This window comes from Perca flavescens, chromosome 11, assembly GCF_004354835.1.
Source record: "Perca flavescens isolate YP-PL-M2 chromosome 11, PFLA_1.0, whole genome shotgun sequence".
In the NCBI taxonomy this organism is placed as follows: Eukaryota; Metazoa; Chordata; class Actinopteri; order Perciformes; family Percidae; genus Perca; species Perca flavescens.
In genome coordinates, this window is record NC_041341.1 from 25,806,163 (window position 1) to 25,828,208 (window position 22,046).

General features: G+C 42.2%; 2 protein-coding genes across 2 annotated transcripts; one reads left to right on the forward strand and one right to left on the reverse strand.

Annotated features, from left to right (window-relative positions):
• Positions 1-921: 921 nt before the first annotated feature.
• gcc2 (GRIP and coiled-coil domain containing 2) lies at positions 922-21,296 on the forward strand. Its single transcript, XM_028590760.1, has 24 exons — positions 922-1,137; positions 1,830-1,892; positions 2,013-2,097; positions 2,180-2,259; positions 2,430-2,534; positions 2,732-3,224; positions 3,519-5,407; positions 6,539-6,602; positions 6,727-6,827; positions 7,547-7,645; positions 8,654-8,773; positions 9,692-9,856; positions 9,949-10,053; positions 10,804-10,966; positions 11,506-11,606; positions 11,789-11,866; positions 11,979-12,116; positions 13,716-13,837; positions 14,328-14,504; positions 14,698-14,906; positions 17,264-17,491; positions 17,715-17,854; positions 19,938-20,139; positions 20,305-21,296. Exons 1-24 carry the CDS (start codon positions 1,132-1,134, stop codon positions 20,376-20,378), a joined length of 5,007 nt encoding a protein of 1,668 aa, XP_028446561.1. The 5' UTR covers positions 922-1,131; the 3' UTR covers positions 20,379-21,296.
• Positions 17,511-19,354, reverse strand: tmem223 (transmembrane protein 223). The gene has a single exon (XM_028590761.1). It carries the CDS (start codon positions 19,131-19,133, stop codon positions 18,294-18,296), a length of 840 nt encoding a protein of 279 aa, XP_028446562.1. The 5' UTR covers positions 19,134-19,354; the 3' UTR covers positions 17,511-18,293.
• Positions 21,297-22,046: the final 750 nt, after the last annotated feature.

The window sequence follows — 22,046 nt, forward strand, 5'->3', positions numbered from 1 at the left end:
TATAATATATTATATTATATTGATCAAATTTTGAAAAAAAAAGGGTTAGGGTTACACAAAAGTGTGGATTGTGAGGTTATTTTATACATAGTTGTCATTTTTTGTGTAATTTCTTTTTTAATTCATTTGTGGTACAACATATTGTGCAAAAACCATAAATCCTTTTCACAGCACTAATGTGTACTACACAATATGTTCATTGCTAGCATACTGTAGGTAAATAAAAACTATTGGGATATGCTTCTCCTAACTTACAAGGTCTTTTTATTTTAAATAAACATAGTGCTACTTCTGCTTCCAGTGATGTGCACTCATTTCAAGTCCTAATGGGTCCAAAATGTCAGAATGCAATGGAATATTACTCATCTACTAAATTGTAAGAACATATTTAATGTATGGCCCCAGTTTTTATTCCCTGAGGATATGGGCCACAGTATTTATTCATCCCTCACTCTTCTGTACTCAATCTTCTATATTTTAATCTCGTTTGGATGCCAAGACATAATGGCTTTCAAACCAGTTCTCTCAAAACAGGTTAAAGGTCTTAATTTGACCTTTTCATCACTCAGTTATAACACATGCTGGAGGCCCTCACATATCAGGTCATACACCATGTGGTTAATGACATTTCTGCCTCCAGGTAACACTGTAGGTAGCCAGGTATAAAATGCAAATGCAAAAGTGGTTTAAGACTATTGTTTGTTTGTTTGTTGTCGTCAGTTAAATGTGATTAATAGTATTTTTTATTTCCACATGTAAAAAAAAAAAAAAGATTATATATTTGTATCTGGCAGCTAAAAAAATGTACATTAAATTCAGATTGGCTGTGCACAATTCATAAGGGTACAATCTTCTGCAAAAGACCGTCAAAGAAAACGGGACACAAAACGGATGCTGATCCTGTTGGATGTGTGACGTAAATTCTGCTGACGTCACGTGGCTGACGTTGGCGGAAGCAAGTCGTTGCTTTAGCTTGTCAACTCCAAACCATAACAGAGGGGATGATTTGGTATTAAATCTCCAAGAAATTATTTCAGATATCGTATTTAACTCTAACCGGGACGACTTACCGGTTATCTCTCTTGGCTTGACAGACGACCTAGAAGTAGCTAGCGATAAACTTCGACTGAGATGGAGGTAAATGTTCAGTGACGAGGAATTAGCTTTTAGCTAAGTAACGTTAATACATGTAAAGTTATAGCATCTTAAATTAGCTAATAGCATAATGTTCTGCTGTTTGTAATAGCGGCGTTTGGGACTTTGAAAAAATGGCTGTAAAACACTAACCGGTTAAGTTACCCCTTATGTCTTGTTTACTCAACGAACTTCAGTCCAAACCTTGGTATTGAAATGCACTGAATATCGACATATATTACTTGATAGAACATGACAATACTCTGGAGCATAACACTATATTGTTCTTTCAAAAAAAGTCAGCTCTCCGAATTGGTGACAGCGCTCGCCTCCGCCATCCAGTGTATTTGTTTAAATGTTGACACAGGGAAAGACAAACCTTTCTTAAAGCCGAAATGTGGTCCATCTATGCCGAATTGAAAAGGTGCTCCAAATAACACATACAAGCTTTTAAAACATGCTTTATCGACAACGACAACATTAAGATTTCAGATTTTGCAAAGGAAATACTGTGCTGACTGTGAGACTGGTCTTTTATCGGACACGCAGTCAAAAAGAAGAAAGGAAAAATCTAGCATACCTGCAAAGCTTTTAAATGTCATTGTTGCAATCTGCACCTAAGACAATAAAGTTTTTATCTAGTTATCTAGTTAGGTTTGTCATTTCTTTTCTTTTTTTTCCTTTCACTGAAACAGGACCCTGGTGGTACAGGAGCAGATTGTGTGGCTCCATCACCAGCAGGTGCAGCCAAGTCAAAGGTACTGCACATCTACGTGTGAAATCTGTATTATGGGTCTAGATTTGTATAAACCTGATTAATTGTTAAATATGTTGGTATAGTTTCATGTTTGTTTCTTTTCTTTATATATTAATCTCAGCTGGACACACTTTCCAAAGATGACCTCATCAAGTTTGCCAAGAAGCAGATTGCTGGCATGCAGAAGATGAAGGGCAGATGTGCAGGTAGCTATAAATGCTATAGAAGCTTGTGTATGGCTCTGTTGAGTAATAGTGTACAATTATGTGACGTTATTTCTTCTTTTAGATTTGGAAAAAGAAGTTGAATCCCTCAAAAAGCAATCCAAAAACAGTTGCAACAGTTCAGATGACTCCACTCTGATACAGGTTTGTTTGTACGGCAGCATTTCATCATGTGTCTGCTATAAGTATTCCTCTAGTTAACATGCTGTGCGTCATTTTTATGCTGCATTTTGTAAATTGTGTGTGTGTGTGTGTGTGTGTGTGTGTGTGTGTGTGTGTGTGTGTGTGTGTGTGTGTGTGTGTGTGTGTGTTAGGAGCTGACCGAGAGGATGGATGCCTTGCTACTGGAGAAGGCCGAAACGCAACAAAGTCTTTCACTATCTCGTAAAGCTCTAGAGAAGACCAAGCAGCAAGCCAAGGTAAAATACAACACAAATACTGTACGTTGTGTAACACTGGTTAATTTGCCAGTTTTATTGAATTCTACACGGTTTCTCTGAACACTCTTTGACATTTCAGTGTATTTCTGTAAATTTTAAAGTCCATTCATTGATGCTTGTATGCTTATGTGGAAACCAGATTGTCATAAAACACACATAACTGTTATTTTGTGCAGGATGATCTGGCGGTACTGCAAGGAGAGCTCGACCGTGTAATAGAAGATCACCAAAGGCAGATCAAGACTTTAGAGAGCAGCATTGAGGAATCCAACAACAAACACCAAGAAGAAGTGGCTTATTTCCAGAGATTACTGAAAGAGCGGGAAGAAAGTGACCGGAAGAGGGAGAGTGAAAGAGAGAGGGAACAAGCCAGTGCAAAAGAGACCACTGAAGAGGTCCGCCCTTGCTTCGAAGCTCAGCTGCAAACCCTTCGAGCTGAACTGGAAGCAATTCAAGAGCGAAAATCCCAGGAGATCGCTGAGCTGCAGGAGAGCCACCAAAGGGAGTTGACGGAGTCCCAGCAGGAGGTGGAGAACCTTAAGGAGGAGCTGGCTCAGAAGAGTCTGCAGCACGAGGAGGAAATGAGGGCTCTGGAGGAGGACTGTGAGATGGAGAGGGAGCGTCTCCTGTTGCTCCACGAGGAGCTGACCGAGCAGCTCGCTCTCAAAGGTAAAACAGTACAACATTCATACAAAGAGGTCAGAATAGGAGCTTGATCTGTCACGGTTTCCTTTAGGTGATTTCAACTATCCATACAATGATGCAGTGTATTCACTAACTTTCTTTTTTCTTGTAAACATGAGGGTAACCCAGTTCAATAGAAGAGAGCCTTTTTGTGGGCCAAACAGATTTTGGGCAACTAATTAAGGGTTTTATTATACAGTAGATTCATAGAGTTCAATATTTTTTTTAATGGATTGTGAAAACTATAAATTGTATATTAACATTACCTTATTTTTCCAGACAGCTACCTGCAGGATGTGCAGGAAGAAGATGAGGAACCTGCTCGCAGTTCAGGGATCGCCAAAATGCTGGAGCTGTCTGCCTGCACTGAGGGTGACTCCAGCCAAGGTTATGAAGAGGAGACAGAGATCGGAAGACTGAGAGCAGCCATGGAAGAACTTCAAGCCCAGAGCACCATGTTGCGGGATGAGCTCACCCTGCTCAGGAATGTGAAGAGTGAGCTCGAGGCAGAGCTGGAGAGGGCCAAGGAGGAGTTTCAGATGGAGAGGGAAGAGATGGAGTTCAAAATCAATGAATTACAGATGAACCGGGAAAGTGCTCCCAGTGACCCAGCCATAACGCTGGACCCTGACCAACAAGAATTCCAAGGAGAGTTTCAGCAACAGAGTAAAGCACATACAGATGGATGTGAATCCAAAGAGTCAGCAATCTGTCCAGGGGACCAAAACTCCCTAAGTCCAGAGGAGCTGAGGGCCCAGTGTGAGTCATTGACCAAAGAGAGAGACTCTGCAGAGGCTGAGTGTCAACGCATGAGAGACCTACTGCAAGGTGTGGAGACAGAACTGGGTGAGAAGATGAAAGATTTTGTTCTTCAGTACAAAGCCATGAAGGAGCAGGGGGGCAATACTTTACGGGAACTCCAAGAAAAGATGGACGAACTTAGCCAGGAGAGGGATAACCTGTTGGTGAGGGTGAGGGAGGTTACAGAGGAGAAAAACACTCTGATGAAGAACCTACAAGACCTGAAGCCAAAGCTTGAAGGTTCTGCATGCGATAACCAGAAACTCCAGTCGTCTGTAGAGGAACAAACAACTTTGGCCCGTGAGCTAAAGCAATCTGTAGAGGAACTGACCAGGCAGAATGAGGAGATCCTCTCCCAACTGCAGATGAAGGAAAACGTGACTCAGGACCTGGAGGAGATGGTCAACACGCTGACTAAAGAGCGAGACGAAAAACAGTCCCAGCTTCGGCGCAGAGAAGAGGAAATGCAAAAGCTGAACAATGAGGGAGCAAAAGAAACCGAGAGGCTGCTTGAGGAGAAAGAGAAAGAGGCACTTCAGTGTAGAGCGGAGAAAGAGAAGAAGTTGGAAAGCCTGAAAAAAGAGTGGGAGGATGAAGTGCAACATCTGAAAGAGGAGGGGGAGAAGATGGAGGAGAGCCTGAAAGAGGAGTTGGAAAGAAGGCAGGAGACGGTTTCCGCTTTAGAGCTGACCATCAAAGACCTCTCTTCGGAAAAGGCTGACCTCCGCCAGAAATTGGAAGAGGCATCTTCTGGGCTTTCCAAAGCCCAGGAAACTAGGGAGCTTTTGGGCTCCAAGCTGGCAGCCCTGGAGGCTCAGCTAGAACAGGAGACGTCTGAAAAGAATCACCTAGAGGCGAAGTTGAATTCACTGACCGAGGAGGCAGAGCAGGCCCGCGTCACCATCACAGCTCTGGAGGGAAGTCAGTCTGAAGTACTCCAAAACTCCACTGAGGAAGTCGAGGAGCTCCGGGCACGCGTCGATGAGCTCGAAAAGGAGAGGGGGCTGTTGAGGAGTAGTCTGGAGGAGGCCCAAGGGGTAATAGGATTAGAGGAGGTGGAAAAAGAGCTCCAGGCTCGTATCGAAGACCTGGAACAGGAGAGGAGCATGTTGAGAAACAACCTGGAGGAGGTGGTGAAGGATACCGAAGGGCTGCAGAAAGACCTGGAAGACATGAAGTCAGTCAATGAGAAGATTCACGAGGAGAACCAGAGACTGCAGGCTCACATTGCTCTCATGACTCAAGAGGAAAAGGAGGAAGGGGAAATGGAGACGAATATGGAGAAAGAGAGAAGAGAGCTTAAAGACCAGCTGGCAGAGAAGGATTTACTCATATCTCAGTTGAGGAGTGAGACTGCTGCTCTCCAGGTGAGTGGAGCGCCTGATGTGTCCGCTTCCTCTCAGAATAGTTGTCCTCACTTGTTAGTCCACAGAAATGGGAATTTGGTGGCTGGGTTGGCTCAGTGGGTAGAGCAGGCGCACATATACTGAGAGGTTTATGCCTCGACGCAGATGTCCAGGGTTCGAATCCGACCTGTGATTATTTCCTGCATGTCTTCCCCCTTTCTCTCCCCTTTCTCTCCCCTTTCTCACCTAGCTGTCCTGTCAAATTAAAGGCGGAAAAGCCCAAAAAATAATATTAAAAAAAAAGGGAATTTGTTATGCTCCTTATTATAATCACTGGTGACATTCTGATAAATATTCTAAGAAATGAATTGACCATATTTAGCTTTTAACTGCCTAATCAGACATGATCATGAAGCCACATTAATCGATTAGATGCTTTGCTGTCTGTAATGGTGCCTTTTCTGATAGCACCACTGGAAATAGCCTAAATCAGAAAATTCCCAAACTTGCACAAAGTGGCTTTAAGTCATTTAGCCAGTAAAATACCTAACATATGGAGTTCACAGCTTGATTAAGGTGAAGCTTGCCTTGTTTTCTTTCATCTTCTAGACAGGCATTTGGCATTATTTAAAAAAAAATGTATGGGCATTTCCGCCTTTAATGATAGGACAGCTCAGACATGAAAGGGGAGAGAGAAGGGGAAGACATGCAGGAAAGCCGTCCCAGGTCGGACTCAAACCCTGGACCTTCTACATTGAGGAATAAACCTCTATATATGTGTGCCTGCTCTACCAACTGAGCTAACCGGCCACATTTGGCATTATCTTTTACATCTTGCATACTAAACAAAATAATCTGTAGCTGAACTGATAGATAAATGCATATTTCTTTAGCTCTAGAAATACTGAAGTTGTTATTTTCTGTCACTTGGAGGACGGTTGGGCTTATCCACTCAACCTATTGTGTGTGTGAATACAAAAAAAAATACATGTACATTTTTGGGGAATGTTTCAGAAATTATGAAAATATAAATAAATATTTGCAAAAATATTTGATGTTGGCTTCAAACCAAAAACCAATGATGATTGACATGTAATTTGAGTGTTTTCCTCTTTTAACACTTTTCTGCTCTTTCCTGCTTTTCTCCCTCAGGAGTCTGCTGCCCAGTCTGCTTCCTCTGAGGAAAATGCAGCCGTTGAGATCACATCGAAAATAGGTATGCAGGTGTCATTTTACTAAATGTATGGTCCTTCAAGAAGCAATTTAGTTTGCCTGTTCTTTGGAGCAGGTAATAAATTATAGATTATAAATTCAGAATGTTACTCTGCTGCTCCCCTCAGCTCTCCTGGAGAAGGAACACAAAGAAAAGGATCAGAAGATGAACAAAATCAAATCAGTTGCCATCAAAGCAAAGAAGGAGCTGGAAATCAGCAAGAAAGAGGTAGAGTGAAGCATGACATTTCTAAACTGTACATTTTATTAATAAAAATAATAATAATAATAATGATAATAATAATAATAATAATAATAATACATTTTATTTAAAGGCGCCTTTCTCGGCACTCAAGGACACCGTACAGGGTTATAAAAGACATTAAAGCAGCAAAAAAATAAAAAAAATAATGCAACAGAAAGAGGCAGAGCAATTGACATCAAATGGAATAGGCCGTTTCAAACAGATGTGTTTTGATTTGCAATTTGAAATGGAGGAATGAATTCAATGTTTCTGAGTTGGGGTGGTAATGAATTCCAGAGACTGGGAGCAGAGCGGCTGAATGCTCTGCTCCCCATGGTGGTGAGACGGGCGGAGGGGACAGACAGGTGTATGGAGGTAGAGGATCTGAGGGAGCGGGAGTGAGACACTTTAGTTTGCTGTCTTTTATTTAACAACATGAACGTGGCATTTAAACACAAAGTAAATACACAGGACTTTACATGTTACAGTGTTTCCTGCTAATTATTCAACCATGTAACCTAAAAGAATCCGTTGTAAATTTAAAATGAAATTCCAATATCAAAAGCTCTGCTTTTTTTATCAAGTTTTTAGGACACTAGATAAATAATTGTATAGATGGTAGATAAATTATACATGTTTTCGCTCTGTGCTCAGATTACTAATTGTACATGGCTGAACCCACAATTTATTTGATTTTCTTCCAGGTTGCATCCCTCAAGGAAAAAGTAGAATTACTGAAAGCAGAGAGGGAGAAAGTAAGCAGCTCTATGAAAGATATCATCCATGGTGCTGAAGGCTACAAGGTAGGCGGGACAAAAGAACTGCCAGAATATCCTGCTTAAATTCTGTTATTGTATCAATGACTAAAATGTATTTCCATAAAGACATTGATGCCAACAGCTGCTGCCAGGTGAAGACATTTGATCTGCAAAACGGTAACTATTCAGGAACAATGGAAAACAGCCTTGTTTTCAGAAAGATAGCCATGCGTTATTTCAGTTTATCCGACTGGCTTCAAATGGCAGCTCTGTGGTAACCGAGATGTAATCATAAATACGTGTCATTCATTAACAACTTTTATGTCAAACAGTCACTGCACTATTTTGCAGTAAGCTGTGTATCAGCCCACCAAAGATGGAGTTAAAAGCCTTGTTATTTAGCATAATGTGGTGTAGAGATGCATACTTTACTGTCGGTAATTATTTCAATTGCAAATCAAATGCTAGATTCCATAATAGAGCATGAATAAATATGTAATGTAAACAATATTTCTTAGTGTTGGACAACACAAGGCAATATTTAAACAGCCTTGTTCTTTTTTGCCTCCATGACTGATGGAAAATGACACAAGCATTGGTATCCAAATGTCACTGCATCTGATGGAACATTTAGATGATGAGATTTTCTTTCAAAGAGAACCCCAAAATGACTTGACCCAAAATGAAACCGAGGGTTATGATCATTAAACATTTGATTAATTGTATGCGTTCCTAATATGTTGCTAATTTGCAAGTGGAAGCATGCTCGCTTTGAAACAGACCTTTTTGCCTGATGTCACTCCCAGAGGTGTCCGTAAGCAGCCCCCAGACTGTACTGTGCTTTATGACTGTGTCTCCATTAGAGACGAAACCACTCTGTTGTGTCTAATGAGAGTTTTGTCCCATACTCGAATGAAAATGCAGCCGATATCTGAGATGCATAGTGTTTACCTTTTACTGAGCTGTTCAACCAGCTTCCAGTAATGTGTGTGTTGTGTGTGTGTGTGTGTGTGTGTGTGTGTGTGTGTGTGTGTGTTGTGTGTGTGTGCGTAGAACCTGCAGATAGATTACGACAGGCAGACAGAGCAACTGGATAAAGAGAGAGAGAAGGTGGAGGAGGCAGAGAGACAGATTGTTGAGCTGACCAAACGACTCAGCAGTGCTGTCACACAGGTAACACAAATACACACTCTATCACTCACACACACACACACACACACACACACACACAGCCACACATTACCACTAACAAACGCACAAACTGCTCTCACCCTCCAGTAAATCTAAGCAGTGCCATTTTGTCCAACGATACATCTCTCCAATACTTCTCCCATAACTTAGTTTCCTTCTGATTTACAGTGAGCCATTTTAGCCAGCGACACTTTACCCAGCTATGCTTGACAGCCCGGCAACGACAAATAGCCCATCAAATTTGACTGGGTGAGCTAGGGAGAAATTTTGTTTATATATACTCCTCTCCCCAAGCTCATAACTGTCTCTTTCCAATGAGAGAACAACAGGCAGGTAAATGGAGCGGAGTATAGCTTCCATCTGCTGTGTGCTAGTGCAACACCATTTTCTGAGACACAGGTTTATTCTTGTGTGCGCTTATGGGTCTCAGGGGGAATTGGGGCAGGCAGACTGAAAGCTAATCCGGGATCTAAGAGTATGTCTGGACATCTCTGTTTACCAATCATAGTTTCAGTGTTTGGCTGACAGATGATGGGAAGTAGCTGTTGCTGGTGCTGGTTCAGTGTTCCTTGCAGAGAAAGCCCTCAGAGCCTGCCGCTGTCAGATTTGCATGAATGACTTTCAAATGTGTCACGTGTGTTCATGCAGGTTTGGCGCATTTGCCCACAGTACATGTGCATTTTCATGTGAAACACCTTGAATCTGAAATAAGAAAAACAGCAGTCTCACAGTGTGAAAATGTTTTTCAGTGGTAGACAGCTAAACTCTGTATGTGTCACACTTTGTTTAATTTCACAAATTATCATTAAATCACATTTTCTCTACTGGTAAAAGCCTTCTTAACAAGTTGTCATCTTGTAGATGTAAGTGTAGGACCTGACATATACATTGTTTTTACAGAATGATACACTGAGCAGTGAGAAAGAGGGCCTGCTGGCCAGTATGGAGACCATGAGGAGCACAGTTAGGCAGCTGGAAGCCCAAAACCAGGAGCTGCAAAGACAGTCAGCCGGTCTGGACAGAGACCTGCTGGCTGAGAGAGCTATGAAAGAACAGAAGATCAAGGTAGAAATAAGAAGAGATGGATACTCTGTACTACTGTTGTGTACTAATCAGAGGTCATGCCAGCCTATAATAATATGAAATTGCTGCTCCAGGGCTTGTCATCTGCCATGAAGGAGGTAGAAGAGCTGACAGCCCAGCTCCGCAAACAGAAGCAACAGTCTCAGCAGACTGCCCAGGAGCTGGAGCAGCTACGCAAGGTACACACACACACACACGCACACACGCACGCACACACACACACAGCTTCTCAGACACTAGTGTCTCTTAGGGCCCGTCCAGTCAAGCAACTGGACTGGTGATGGCCAGCCTGCAGCTACAGCACAACCTCTCAGAGAGAAAGAGAGCAATTCTAGCCTACAGGATCTGCTGTTTCTTTTCCATTAGTGGAAGCTGCCAGGAGGTCTGACTTCATGTCATGTGTCCACATTGTTAGTACAGCCCAACAAACACAGTATTTTTGAGGTTGATACCGATAGAGATTTTTCAGAGTATGAAAAAAAAAAAAGCAAATAATGATACATTTTATTTTTTTTTGGCAAAGGTCCCAGAAAGTTAAATGATACATAAACAAATATATATCCATACAAATATCTCTTTTCATTTTCATGTCTATTTACATTGTAGATTCTCACTGAAGGCATCAAAACTATGAATGAACACATATGGAATTATGTACTTAACAAAGTGTGAAATAACTGAAAACATGTCTTATATTTTAGATTCCTCAAAGTAGTCACCCTTTGCTTTTTTATTAATAAGGGAAAAAATTCCACTAATTAACCCTGACAAAGCACAACTGTGAATTGAAAACCATTTCAGGTGACTACCTCATGAAGCTCATTGAGAGATCAAACTTTTGGCCTGTACTGTAAATGACCTGACTGACAGTGTGATGAGGTTTTAGCTTTGTTCCCTGTACTGATGGGGTATGTTGGCTCTGCCTCCAGGAGGCGCAGCAGAGCTCCTTAATGGACATGGAGATGGCCGACTACGAACGCCTGGTGAAAGAACTCAACGTCAAACTCGCAGATAGAGATGAGTGTGCTGAGGAGTTAAAGGCCCAGATAAATGCACTGACCCAGAAGGAGGACACACTCAAACAGGAAATCGGTGTGTATGAGACGTTCGCATTTACACTAACTTTTTAACGCATAGATTACTACTTCTACAATGTCAGTTGGGATATTGTAGGACCCTTAAGGATAAACGGGTCTAGCTAAAAGATAGATGTATAACCAGTCCCTCCAGAAAAATGTGATTATGCAATCGCATAATTCAGTCTGCATATTTATGCGGGGGCCGCATTTTTTCATCAAACCGCAGTTTTTGCAAGTTCCCGCAATTTCGGCGCATAAAATTGCATAAATATCCTGCATATTTCATCGCAGTGCCGCATAATCAAGATTTTTGCCCACAACAATCACAAAAAAACTAACCCTAATGATTGTCTACTGTGTAACTGCAGAGCCCTCTGCTGCGTGTAATTTTTCTGTCGTCAGGTTTCCTGTTGCTCTACACTGTCAAGCTTTGTAATAAAGGAAAATACTGAAAGAAAAAAAATGTCAGTACAGTATGTATCTTACCTAAACCATTTTTATTCGTCTGTTTGTGTGTTCGCATGGCCTGTGCATGTGAATTTGTGTTTCCAGAGACTTTGAAGTCTCAGCTGGACCAGGGGGAGGAGAAGATCTCAAAGATGAAACAGCTGCTGGTGAACACCAAGAAGGACTTGGCCGATGCCAAGATGCAGGTCTGTTTGTGTGTGTAACATTGCTGCCTGATGAATGTTAATAGTGTTACGCAACCATGCGTGGGCATGATGGTGGGGGAGGCCTTGAAGATGTTAGCAACAGTAAATCATTTGTGTGTAGCCGCGGTCGCTTATACGGCTGTATGCATTTAAAGTTTGTGTGTGCATGTGTATACACGCAGGAAAGCTCCCTCATGCTGCTGCAGGCCTCTCTGAAAGGAGAGCTGGAGGCTCACCAACAGCAGCTAGAAAGCTCCAAGGTAACAGAAAAACGTCTCTCGGCTATCCCTTTTGATAAAATATATAATTTTATAAATCAACATTTCAATACACAAGTCACATATTAAAGTGTGTATGCGTTTGTGCGTTGAGATTGAGGTGTGCGAGCTGGCGGCCGAGCGCCATCGTCTGCAGGAGCAGCTGAGGTCTGCGTTGGAACAGCAACAGAGAACCAGCAGCTCCCTGCAGCAACGCATCAACAGCCTGCAGCAGGAGAGAGACATTGCTAGGGTACACACACACACACACACACACACACACACACACACACACTGACGCTCCTCTACACACACACCTGTAGAGTACAACGGTATACACTCACTGATCACGAGCAGCTCCACCAGATTGGGGTAAGGGTAAAGAGCACATCAGCAGTAGTATTTAAGATGCTGCAACTATAAGAGACACTTCCAACTTTAAAGGTGTCTAAGCAATGTTGGGTGATGTCACTTCTTGTTGATGTTCGAAGTATTGTCAAACAAAATCGAGGCTAGCTCGCCCCTCCCTCCTCCTCATCCCGTCCCCTCGCCCTCATTTCCACGCACTAACCAGCTGCTATCTGCTATCATCCTCGTTTTTCCTGCCGCCACGCCATCATTGTTTTATGAATGAAACATGTGGGAGAAACGTAAAAGTGCTGACTCCTCTGTATCAAAAAAGAAAGTAAGGCTCTATCTCGAGAATTACCTCAACTTCGGTTTTCGGGGGGGGGACTCAGCTTTTCTTAGACATAAGTAGGGGGGGCGCCAAGGAAAAAAGGTTGGGAACCACTGGCTTAGAGCACCTTTTAATACATTTAATTGAAGATTGCACCAGCTCATGCTCAGAGAGCTGGGTTATATAGGGCTGCAACTTGGGACTATTTTCATTATTAAGCTCTCAATTATTTTTATTGAATCATTTAATCTTTACAATGTCAAGAAATTGTGGAAAAATTCCAAGTGCCCAAGGTGACAACTTTGAACACATGCAAAAGCCATTCAACAGTAAAAGAGAGCAAACCCAGAAGTTCTCTTTTTTTTGAGAGGCTGAAACCAGCAAATTTGTTTTCTTGTTGGTTGATGTTTGTTTGATGACTTAAACAGTCCGTTATTATGTCCACAACTTCCTTGAGAGGTGTTTACCTTTTTATGGTAATTTTGGAGGCCATAGTTTGTGGTGCTGTTGAACTGTATTGTTTCACCGCAAGGTGTTTATAATGTTTTGTCCCCGAAAGTTTTGATAGCGACTCAACATAACTGTCAGATATTTGTATGGATTTTTGATTAGAGTGAATGTAGACTACAGCCCTGCTAGATGGCCTTAAACCATCTGTTATTAGCAAGAACGTTGGTGCAGGAGTATTACTTTTACTCCATTTAAAAGAGTAAAGGACTCTCAGCTGGGTCTTCAATCTTAATAGAGACCTGACACAAGCAGTTTTAATGATATATGCATTTGCACAAGCTGAAACACAAGCATAAAAGACAGTCATTTTTATTTATTTATCTGAAGCAGTTGCCTAGATACAGATAAATTGTGAGAGTACAGTGAGTTTGAGTGCAGCAGTGGATTGAAAGAGAACAATTTGAGAAAATAGGAGAAATGGAAAACATTTGAAACATAATTGGTGAAAAAAATTAAAATGGCTACATGTCTTTCACCAGTTGGACACATTCAAATGATGTCTTTGCAGTTGTTTTCTCGACCAGTCACAGAAAATATGTCCTTAGGTCTAAGTCTGAGTAAACTATGAGACCATGACCATCAAAAGTGAAGTAAAGCTGTAGTACAAAATGTGTGTTGGGTTATTTACGGTATGTCTCTGCTTAATCTTTGTGCTGATTCCAGGCTGAGCTCATGGCAACAGCTGGCGAGTTTGAGGGTTACAAGGTGCGAGTCCACAATGTGCTCAAACAGCAGAAGAGCAAAACCACTTCCCAGAGTGACGGAGACTCTGCCAAATTAGAGAGGTAAGGAAAACTCCTGTGTGACAAACATGCGTGACTAAGGAAGACGCAGAGGCAACCTCTGCCAGAGGTAATGGTGAATTGCATCCTGTCACTGGAAGAAAAAAAAAGTCAAAACAAGCAGACAGATACACACCCAGGAAAATACTTAAATGCAGGTTGACTAAATAGCTACAAACAAATAATTACTTTATACTATTGCATATTGTGTAACACAAGCACAAATCCTTTTCAATTTCAATGCTGGGATCAGGTTTGATAACACAGCTGGGTCTTTAGGAGAATATTCAGATATATATATATATATACAGAGGGTGGGCAAAATACAGGGCGTATCACATGAGTAAGAATTTCAATGTTAATGTAATTTAAATCACAGGTTAAAAGGCAGCTGCTCAATGGACCATATTAAAGTGAACACTAATTAATAGTATGTGTCAGTCAACACCTTGAGAATGATATGAATATAATGAATATGTGGTGTGTCTGGCAGGGAGCAGTTGTCCTCTCAGGTAAAACAGCTGAGGTCCAGGCTGGCAGAGAGCCAGCAGAGTCTCCAGAGCTGCACAGGCGAGCTGCAGCAGCTCCAGACTGAACACGACACTCTGCTGGAGAGACACAACAAAATCCTCCAGGAAACCGTGAGCAAGGAGGCCGAGCTCCGTGAGAGGTGAGCTGGCTTGGCTCGAAGGTTTTTCTTTTCTTTCTTTCCTTCCAGTTGTTGTTTGCCCTTTCTTGTCTAGAATTGATCATATTACCATAATGATATACTGCATGTTCCCTCACACTCCCTAGATACCTTATGACAGCAGAAGTCTCTACATGATTCCTTTAATTACCTCTCACTCTGTCTCCCCCTCCAGGCTGCTGTCGGTGCAGTCGGAGAATAGGGCTCTGAAGTCCGATCTGTCCCAGGCTCAGGCCGACCTGTCTTCACAGGTTGAGAGCCAGCGCCAGACCTACAGGGAGCAGCTGAGGAAGCTGCAGGACGACCACCGGGCCACTGTGGAGACCCTGCAGGGCCAGCTGACCCGCGTCGAGGAGCAACTCTTCTACCTTCAGAGCCAGAACAGTAAGGCCGGCTACACACTGGCTGCGTGGCGTGAGCGGGGCGTTTCTGTAGCGTGTCAGCTGCATGGATTTTTCTGTGTCTGACGCAGCGCTGCTGCTGCTAGCCTTGTCTGGACACATGCATGTTTCCCATTGATAAAATGAAATAACATGTTAAACATAAATATATACTGATTTGATTACAGCAAAGACAACGTCGGCAGTATTGACGGCAAAATAGGCTAAAGAATATTTCGTTCTGTATTAACAGGTGCAATATTAGAAAATCAAATTTTTTTTTTTTTATTACATTTATATCTGCATTTTTATCAAAACCTAGAGACTTTCAGACATCAACATGTCATTTATTAATATGCATTTGTGTCAAAATGACACACTTGGCGTGTCGCATGAAAAATAGGCGTCGGTTCTATTTCTAGCAGGCGTGCGTTTTCGTCTGTGAGACGTGCGTGTCGTGCAGGCAGTGTGTAAGCTCTAACCTGTTAACATGGGAGCCGAAATATGAACGGACACGCCACGCAGCTGACACGCTCACGCCACGCAGCCAGTGTGTAGCCAGCCTAAGCATGGAAGCAAATGAAAAACTATCCATTTAAATGAATCTGGCAGTAAATACCTGATTCTGTTCACGAAGTAGCCAGTGGAAACAAGTGATGTAACATATAATATCTATTATATTACTAATCAGAAAGATTGATCCAAAAAGTGACTGCTGCTAAGATACACAGCGATTAGCTCAACGGGTGCATGGTTGGTATCATACAAAGAGATCCATCAAAGCATCAAGTGTTTAGAGTGTTGACGTTTTCTATCTTGTTCACTCTGCTTTTTTTTTTTTTTTTTATGAGAGGAATGATGGGAGAGACAACAGAGGAAGGGGCATGCTGGTGTGTTTATCAGTAGAGCATCACTGGAGAACTCATTCATCACCTCCCACACAGCTGCCCTCTGGAGTCACTCAGCAAATACACACATAGTAATGACTTCTCTGTCACTCCAGCATGGCCAGGTGTTGGCCAGGCTCCTCAGCTCTGTTCCCGCCTTTCAGTGTGGCACACGGCTCACTGTGGCATCTGGAGAGACTCGTCATTAGAGGCTCACACATGCACGCCAGGATTAGCTCGATACATGGGGCCAATATTACCCTTTACTGGAAGTCATATTAGAGCCTTTTAACCACTGTATTTGGATTTAATGGCCGTTAAAATGGAGAAGAGTTCAACATCTGTGTGTTTTACTGGCCCTATTTGGCAGGTGGGTCACAAAACTGCTGGTCCCCTGGACACATTTTTACTGGCCTATTTTTTTATGAATCAACTGTAACAAACACTCAAATTGATTTATGTTCATGGTCATGTTTTGTCCCATTTACTCTTTAATCTAAACAAACCATCAGTACATTAACACAAATTACAAATACTAGTTCCAGAAACAGTCTTTTACAAGTTAGAAACCAGTGGAGGCAGCATCATTCTCTGCTGTTCTCTTTGTTGCTGACTGTTGGGGCTCTGCAGAGACTGTGCTCAGTATTTATGTGGTCCAGGAAACTAATTATACTATGAATTGATGTCCCTTTCCCCTGCTCATAGCTTCTTCTTTTTTAACACAACAGCTTGATTTATCTCGAATCCTCCTTTGTGTTGAACCTGTAACCGATTTGATTGATAAGGTCTGTGCACATCCTAAAGCTCTCTATAACAAGGAATGTTGTGTCAAGAGTCAGGAGAAGGATAAGAAGTACCAACATTATGCACACGCAGCATTATGAGCTAAAGATGTGGGTTTTTTTGTTAGTGTGTTGAGGTAGAGTAGCAGGGTGAAGGTGGGAACACAAGGGGATTGGTTTAGTTTTGGGTCTTTTGGTTCAGTTTCAGGTCCATTAATCATTATCTTCTCTTTTGTCCACCCACTCTCTCAAGCACCTGACCCTTCCCTCTTGCCCTTCTTTCATTGTGAATGCCAACTGATGAACTGGTTAACTCCAGTGGGTCTGGTGCCCCCTCATGTCACAATGAAGTACGACACTGACTCACAACTTGGTGTTAAAATAAGTAGGGATTCTGTTTAGTGTAGTGAGGGATTGATCATACTGCTTCAGCACAGAGGTGCTCTTTGACAAAATAGACATCCAAAACATGTTAATACTACTTTCTACTTAAATTATTTCTTCATGTATTTGAAGCCCTTATTCATTTAGGTATTGTACCTTTCAGATCGGGAAACATTTGACAGCAAAATATGAACACATTTTGTGTTTAAAGTAACAAAAATAGTTTTCTATCTAGTTTTCTGTCATTTAACCTTATTCATCTGTTAAAGATGAATATCAATGTTCTACCAACTTTTACACTCTTTCAGGTTCAGTGGCGGTCCAGTCCGGCCGCAAGCCCATGGCGTCAGACCCTCAGCGCAGAAACGCGGATCAGAACCAGGCAGGGCTTGGACTAATGGCCCTTAGCGACCTCCAGTCCATGGCCAGGGAGGAGGGTGAGGGCATGGAGACCACTGAGACAGAGAGCCCTTCTCCTGCTCTTACGCCTCTGCCATCTCTGGAGCAGCTTCTCACATCCCCAGACCCCAAACAAGGTGTGTTCCAAACAGGAGGTGCACCTTGTAACATTTATTCAGTTTATAAAAGCAGCAATGTGTACAGTACTTAATCTGTCTCACAAGTTGCATATTCAATCTCTGACCTAAACATGGCAATCAAAGACAAAAGTTGGTCACTATATCCTGTTGCCATCTTTGTGCTCATGACTTTCTAAAAACGTGATCTTTAACTTTTGCGTGTCTCTGGTTCGGTCTCTAGAGCCATTTGTGTGGACAGTGGAGCCTACCAAAGAAGAGCTAAGTCAAAAGTTGAGCACAGCCACGCGCAGTATGGAACATATGAACAGCCTCCTGCATGAAACGGAGGCCACCAATGTTGTTCTCATGGAGCAGATCACAGTATGTATATGCACACAAGTACAGACATTCAGAAAACTTAAAAGACATTAATCAGTTTAATTTCAGAGCATTTTTAACTGTGGCAACGGTTTTCTGTTACTTAAATAATTACATTTCAAATAACTAAATCTACTGTAAGTGTTTTTAAATATGAAATTATTTTAAATGCATCTCACAAATATATTTTGAAGCCCCTCTCTAAAAGTATTTCATTCAGACAGTGTCAACAATACGGGCATGCCATGTTTGATACTAGGCATAAATTATTCCAAATGAGTCCATATTTGATCTCACATTTTATTTAACTGAAGTGAGAGAATCAAACAGAAATTGAGATATTTGTTCGGCAGCCACGTCAAATCACTTTCTGTGGACCAGTTCCATTGGGGTTTGGTGTCCAACACAGTTTTGGCAACAATGTAATAATAACCATAAGAACTTACAGTGGCCGGTAAGCCCCAACAGTGATGTCAAACAGCCTAGCGTTGTTCACGGTCCCCTCTTTGTCCAGAAGAAAATAAAACTTGTGTCCTTTGACCCTGAGGGGGATGAATGAGGGGGACTCGTGTCTGTGAGCGTGACAGGCTACCTGGGACAGTGGGACAGTTATTCTCCGGCCTCGGCCTGGTCCCAAAGGTGATTGCGTGGAAACAGTCACCATCCTCCCACCTTGGTGTAACACCACCTGGCTGACGGAGCGCCTGCAGAACAAGAGCCCGAGCCCGACAATCCCCGCTCCTATTGCGAGGCATCCCAGCGTAAAGCCGTACCTCCAGGTGTTTGACCCCAGGTTCAGCTCAAAACTCCACATCCCAGCCAGCCCGGTGGTGGTGGTGGTGGTGGCGGCGGCGGAGGACGCTTCGGCTTTCCCTTTCTTTGTAGCGCCACCTGTGTCTCGGAGCCCAGTGTAAGCGAAGTGGCCCAGGTATGTCCAGAAGAGGAACTGGCCGCCGCAGAACACCGAGAGGAGCCGAAAGAAGCGGGTTCTGTCGTGCTCGAACAGGACGACGTCCCTGGAGGGCTGGGCGGAGGTGCAAAGGCCGCGGCGGGCAGACAGCGGTCCGTTATTAGCGGCACCGCGGCGGCTTGTTTGGACGAAAATCCTGCTACACAGACCTGCTACACACGCAACCCGGTTAACAATGTCGGACGTGCTCGGTGAAGTCTGTACGGACATCGGCGCTTTTTGAAAGACCCTGACTTCTTGCCGAACGTCAACGAGTCGAAACTGTTTGGAGTAACACTCCAGCGTCCCGCATAGCAATCGCTGTAAACCCATTTTCCACGGCGATAAAAAATGGCTTTGATCCTCCCGAACCTGTTAGACCAGAGAACTAGGATACGAAATGTTCAGAAATCGTTATTTTCTCCCAACCATGAATGTATTATAACCATAGACAGTTTTTATAACACACCGGACAGCTGCAGCTCAAGGGGACGCCGCCATACTTGTTATGTGTGATGTAGGGTGTTAGATTACGGAAAGTAGCACTGACCAAAATTCTATTCCGCCAGTGAATTTAATTTGTAAAACCAACAAAACGAATTTGTGCATTGGCTCTATATTTTCATCACTTACAGAGTATTACCTAATAAATAATAAGTTGACACTGACTTTCTACTAAGAAAACCGAGCTTGCTATTTAATGCTTTGAGCATGATACCAGTTGTGCCGTATTCAATCAGGTATTGGTATGTCCGAAAATAGTTTTGAAGCGGTTTGAAGTCAGACTATTTCTTTTTGTTCTGAATTGTATTTCTTCTTCTTCTTCTTCTTCTTCTTCTTCTTCTTCCTCTTCTTCTTCTTCTTCTTATTAGTAGTATTATTATTAGTAGTAGTAGTAGTAGTAGTAGTAGTAGTAGTAGTAGTAGTAGTAGTAGTATTACTATTATTGTATGCTTGCTTCTACCTGGTAAGACTTCTGTTGCTAACCTATTGACCAAATAATATATCCATACTAGTGAGATTTAGTGTGTAGGTTGGTATGCCAATTTTGGGAAGCTAACCCTGTTAAATGCAGGGACTTTGCCAAAGCTTAAGGGTTTTATTATTTTAAAGTTGCTGATATGTTCTGCCTGCTAGTTGCTGAAGAGTGAAGTGCGCCGACTAGAACGAAACCAGGAGAGGGAGAAGAGTGTGGCCAACCTGGAGTACCTGAAGAACGTCCTGCTGCAGTTCATCTTCCTGCAATCTGGCAGCGAGAGGCAGGCGCTTCTGCCCGTCATTCACACAATGCTGCAGCTCAGTCCAGAGGAGAAAAGCAAACTGGCTGCCATTGCACAAGGTACAGTATGTTCTAGGTGAACCAGTTTTGTAGATGCGCGCACGCACACAGCGTCTGAGTGCACACAGACCCAAATTCCCTAAAAATGATCTGTTACTCATTATTTTACTGTCAGTAGTGTCTCCATAATGTCTAACCAGATGTTGTTTGATTTCTTTTGTGCAGGTCAGGAGGAGGGCTCCGGGTCCCGGGGCTCAGGCTGGAGCTCCTATCTTCACAGCTGGTCTGGGGTCAAATAGTTTTGATGATCAACCAACCCACCAAAACAATAGGAGCACAGTGCAAAGATGTTACTGGGCCTTTTTTTCTGTGAAAACCTGTACTAAGCAGTGATGCTGTACATTCGAAATAGTGGCATAAGTGGGACGTTAACTAGGGCATTTCTAAAATTGACCATAGAAGGGACCAAGGTATGTATCAGAAAAGAATAAGGGAAGTGTGTGGTAGAGATAACACCAAATCCTTTTGACATGAATATTGATTTGAATTTGCAGTGCAATAGTTACATTAGTCTCTCAGCAATGAAAGTTAACTGTGACACACTTCTGTCTTCCTTAGTCTTACTATTGACACATGTATTTATAACAATATTTACTGGACATGAAGGTTACACTTCCTTCAAAGTGGAGCTCAAAAGGCATTATAAGGAATCATTAGCACTATGAAAATCATTGTATAGTGTACACGGTGTGCTTTGATAGGCGCTCCGGCATGCGTGTGAGCGTGTGCGAGTGTCTTGTGCGTCGGTATTAGACGCCGAGGTGACAAAGCATCAAGAAGTCAAAGCCGTTTGGAAGCAATCCCAGACCACTCTTTTTCTGAATATTAAGTACAGCCCCTTTAAGGGCATGCTTAAGTGTTAACATTTTTGTTTTATGTGTTTTTACTACCTTAGAGGCAGCCATTATCCCCCCATTCATTGCAGTATGAAAATTGACATGAAACTTTCTTAAAACATTAAGAGTAAACCTTTATTATTTACTAGAAGGTAGAAAAAAGACATGAAGAACACATTAATGCCCCATGCTTTTGAATCAGCAGTGTGTATGTGTGACTTAGTTAATGGGCTAAAATAATGCTAGAGCTTCGGTGTGGTCTGTTGAAGCCTTTCCTGTACGTCTAATCATAATCTCACTTCAAGTTCAAACAAGTGCACGTCTACATTCTCAGGTTCACCTGACCAACACGACTTACCTTATCATAAAAGCATATTTATATTTTTTTTCTTACTGGTTTTGCAGTTGTTCACTAATGCCTCGCATTCTGAAATCGGGAGCAGTCATAATTTAAATTCCTTGAGTTTTGATTCCTCATATCCGGCAGTGATCGTTGATTTATGATTTTGTTCCGGTTACTGTGTTATTTGTTGTTACTGTTTGTTGTGGTTGTTATTATTTAATGCCAATTTATGATTTTACTAGTTTTCTATATCTATTTTGGGAATACTTTATGGTTTTGTCAGTTGTTGCGCTGATGTTTAAAAAAAAAAAAAAAAAAAAAAAAAAAAAAAAAAAAAAAAAAAAGCTGAACAGAAAACTGAAAGATTTGTTGCAACTTCATCTGCACAGCTGACACATGACAGCAAGCACATCCTCCATGCTAAAGTGTCCTTGGGCAAGACTCCCTAGCAGACCCATGGGTGCTGCTTAGTGTCTGACCATGACCTCTGACCTCCCTGTGGAGGTGGGGAAAAAAAAGAAAAGATAATTCTGCACAGAAGCCCCCCTCCCAGTAAAGCACACATCCACCCACTCTTACATTACATGACTACATTTTTGCTCAAGTCCTACTAACAATGAGGATAACTGGCCTGTTTACTTTTTCATTCCAGTGGCAGCTTTTTTTCTGTGATTCCTTCAGCATAAGTGAATGTATTTTAATCGAAGGCTTTTATATTTATGACGCAG

Coding starts and splice junctions, on each gene's coding strand:
- tmem223 (XM_028590761.1), bottom strand. CDS start 19,133: ATGGGTTTACAGCGATTGCTATGCGGGACGCTGGAGTGTTACTCCAAA.
- gcc2 (XM_028590760.1), top strand. Junction 6,603..6,726: donor TGAGATCACATCGAAAATAG/GTATGCAGGTGT, acceptor TGCTCCCCTCAG/CTCTCCTGGAGAAGGAACAC. Junction 10,967..11,505: donor CACACTCAAACAGGAAATCG/GTGTGTATGAGA, acceptor TTGTGTTTCCAG/AGACTTTGAAGTCTCAGCTG.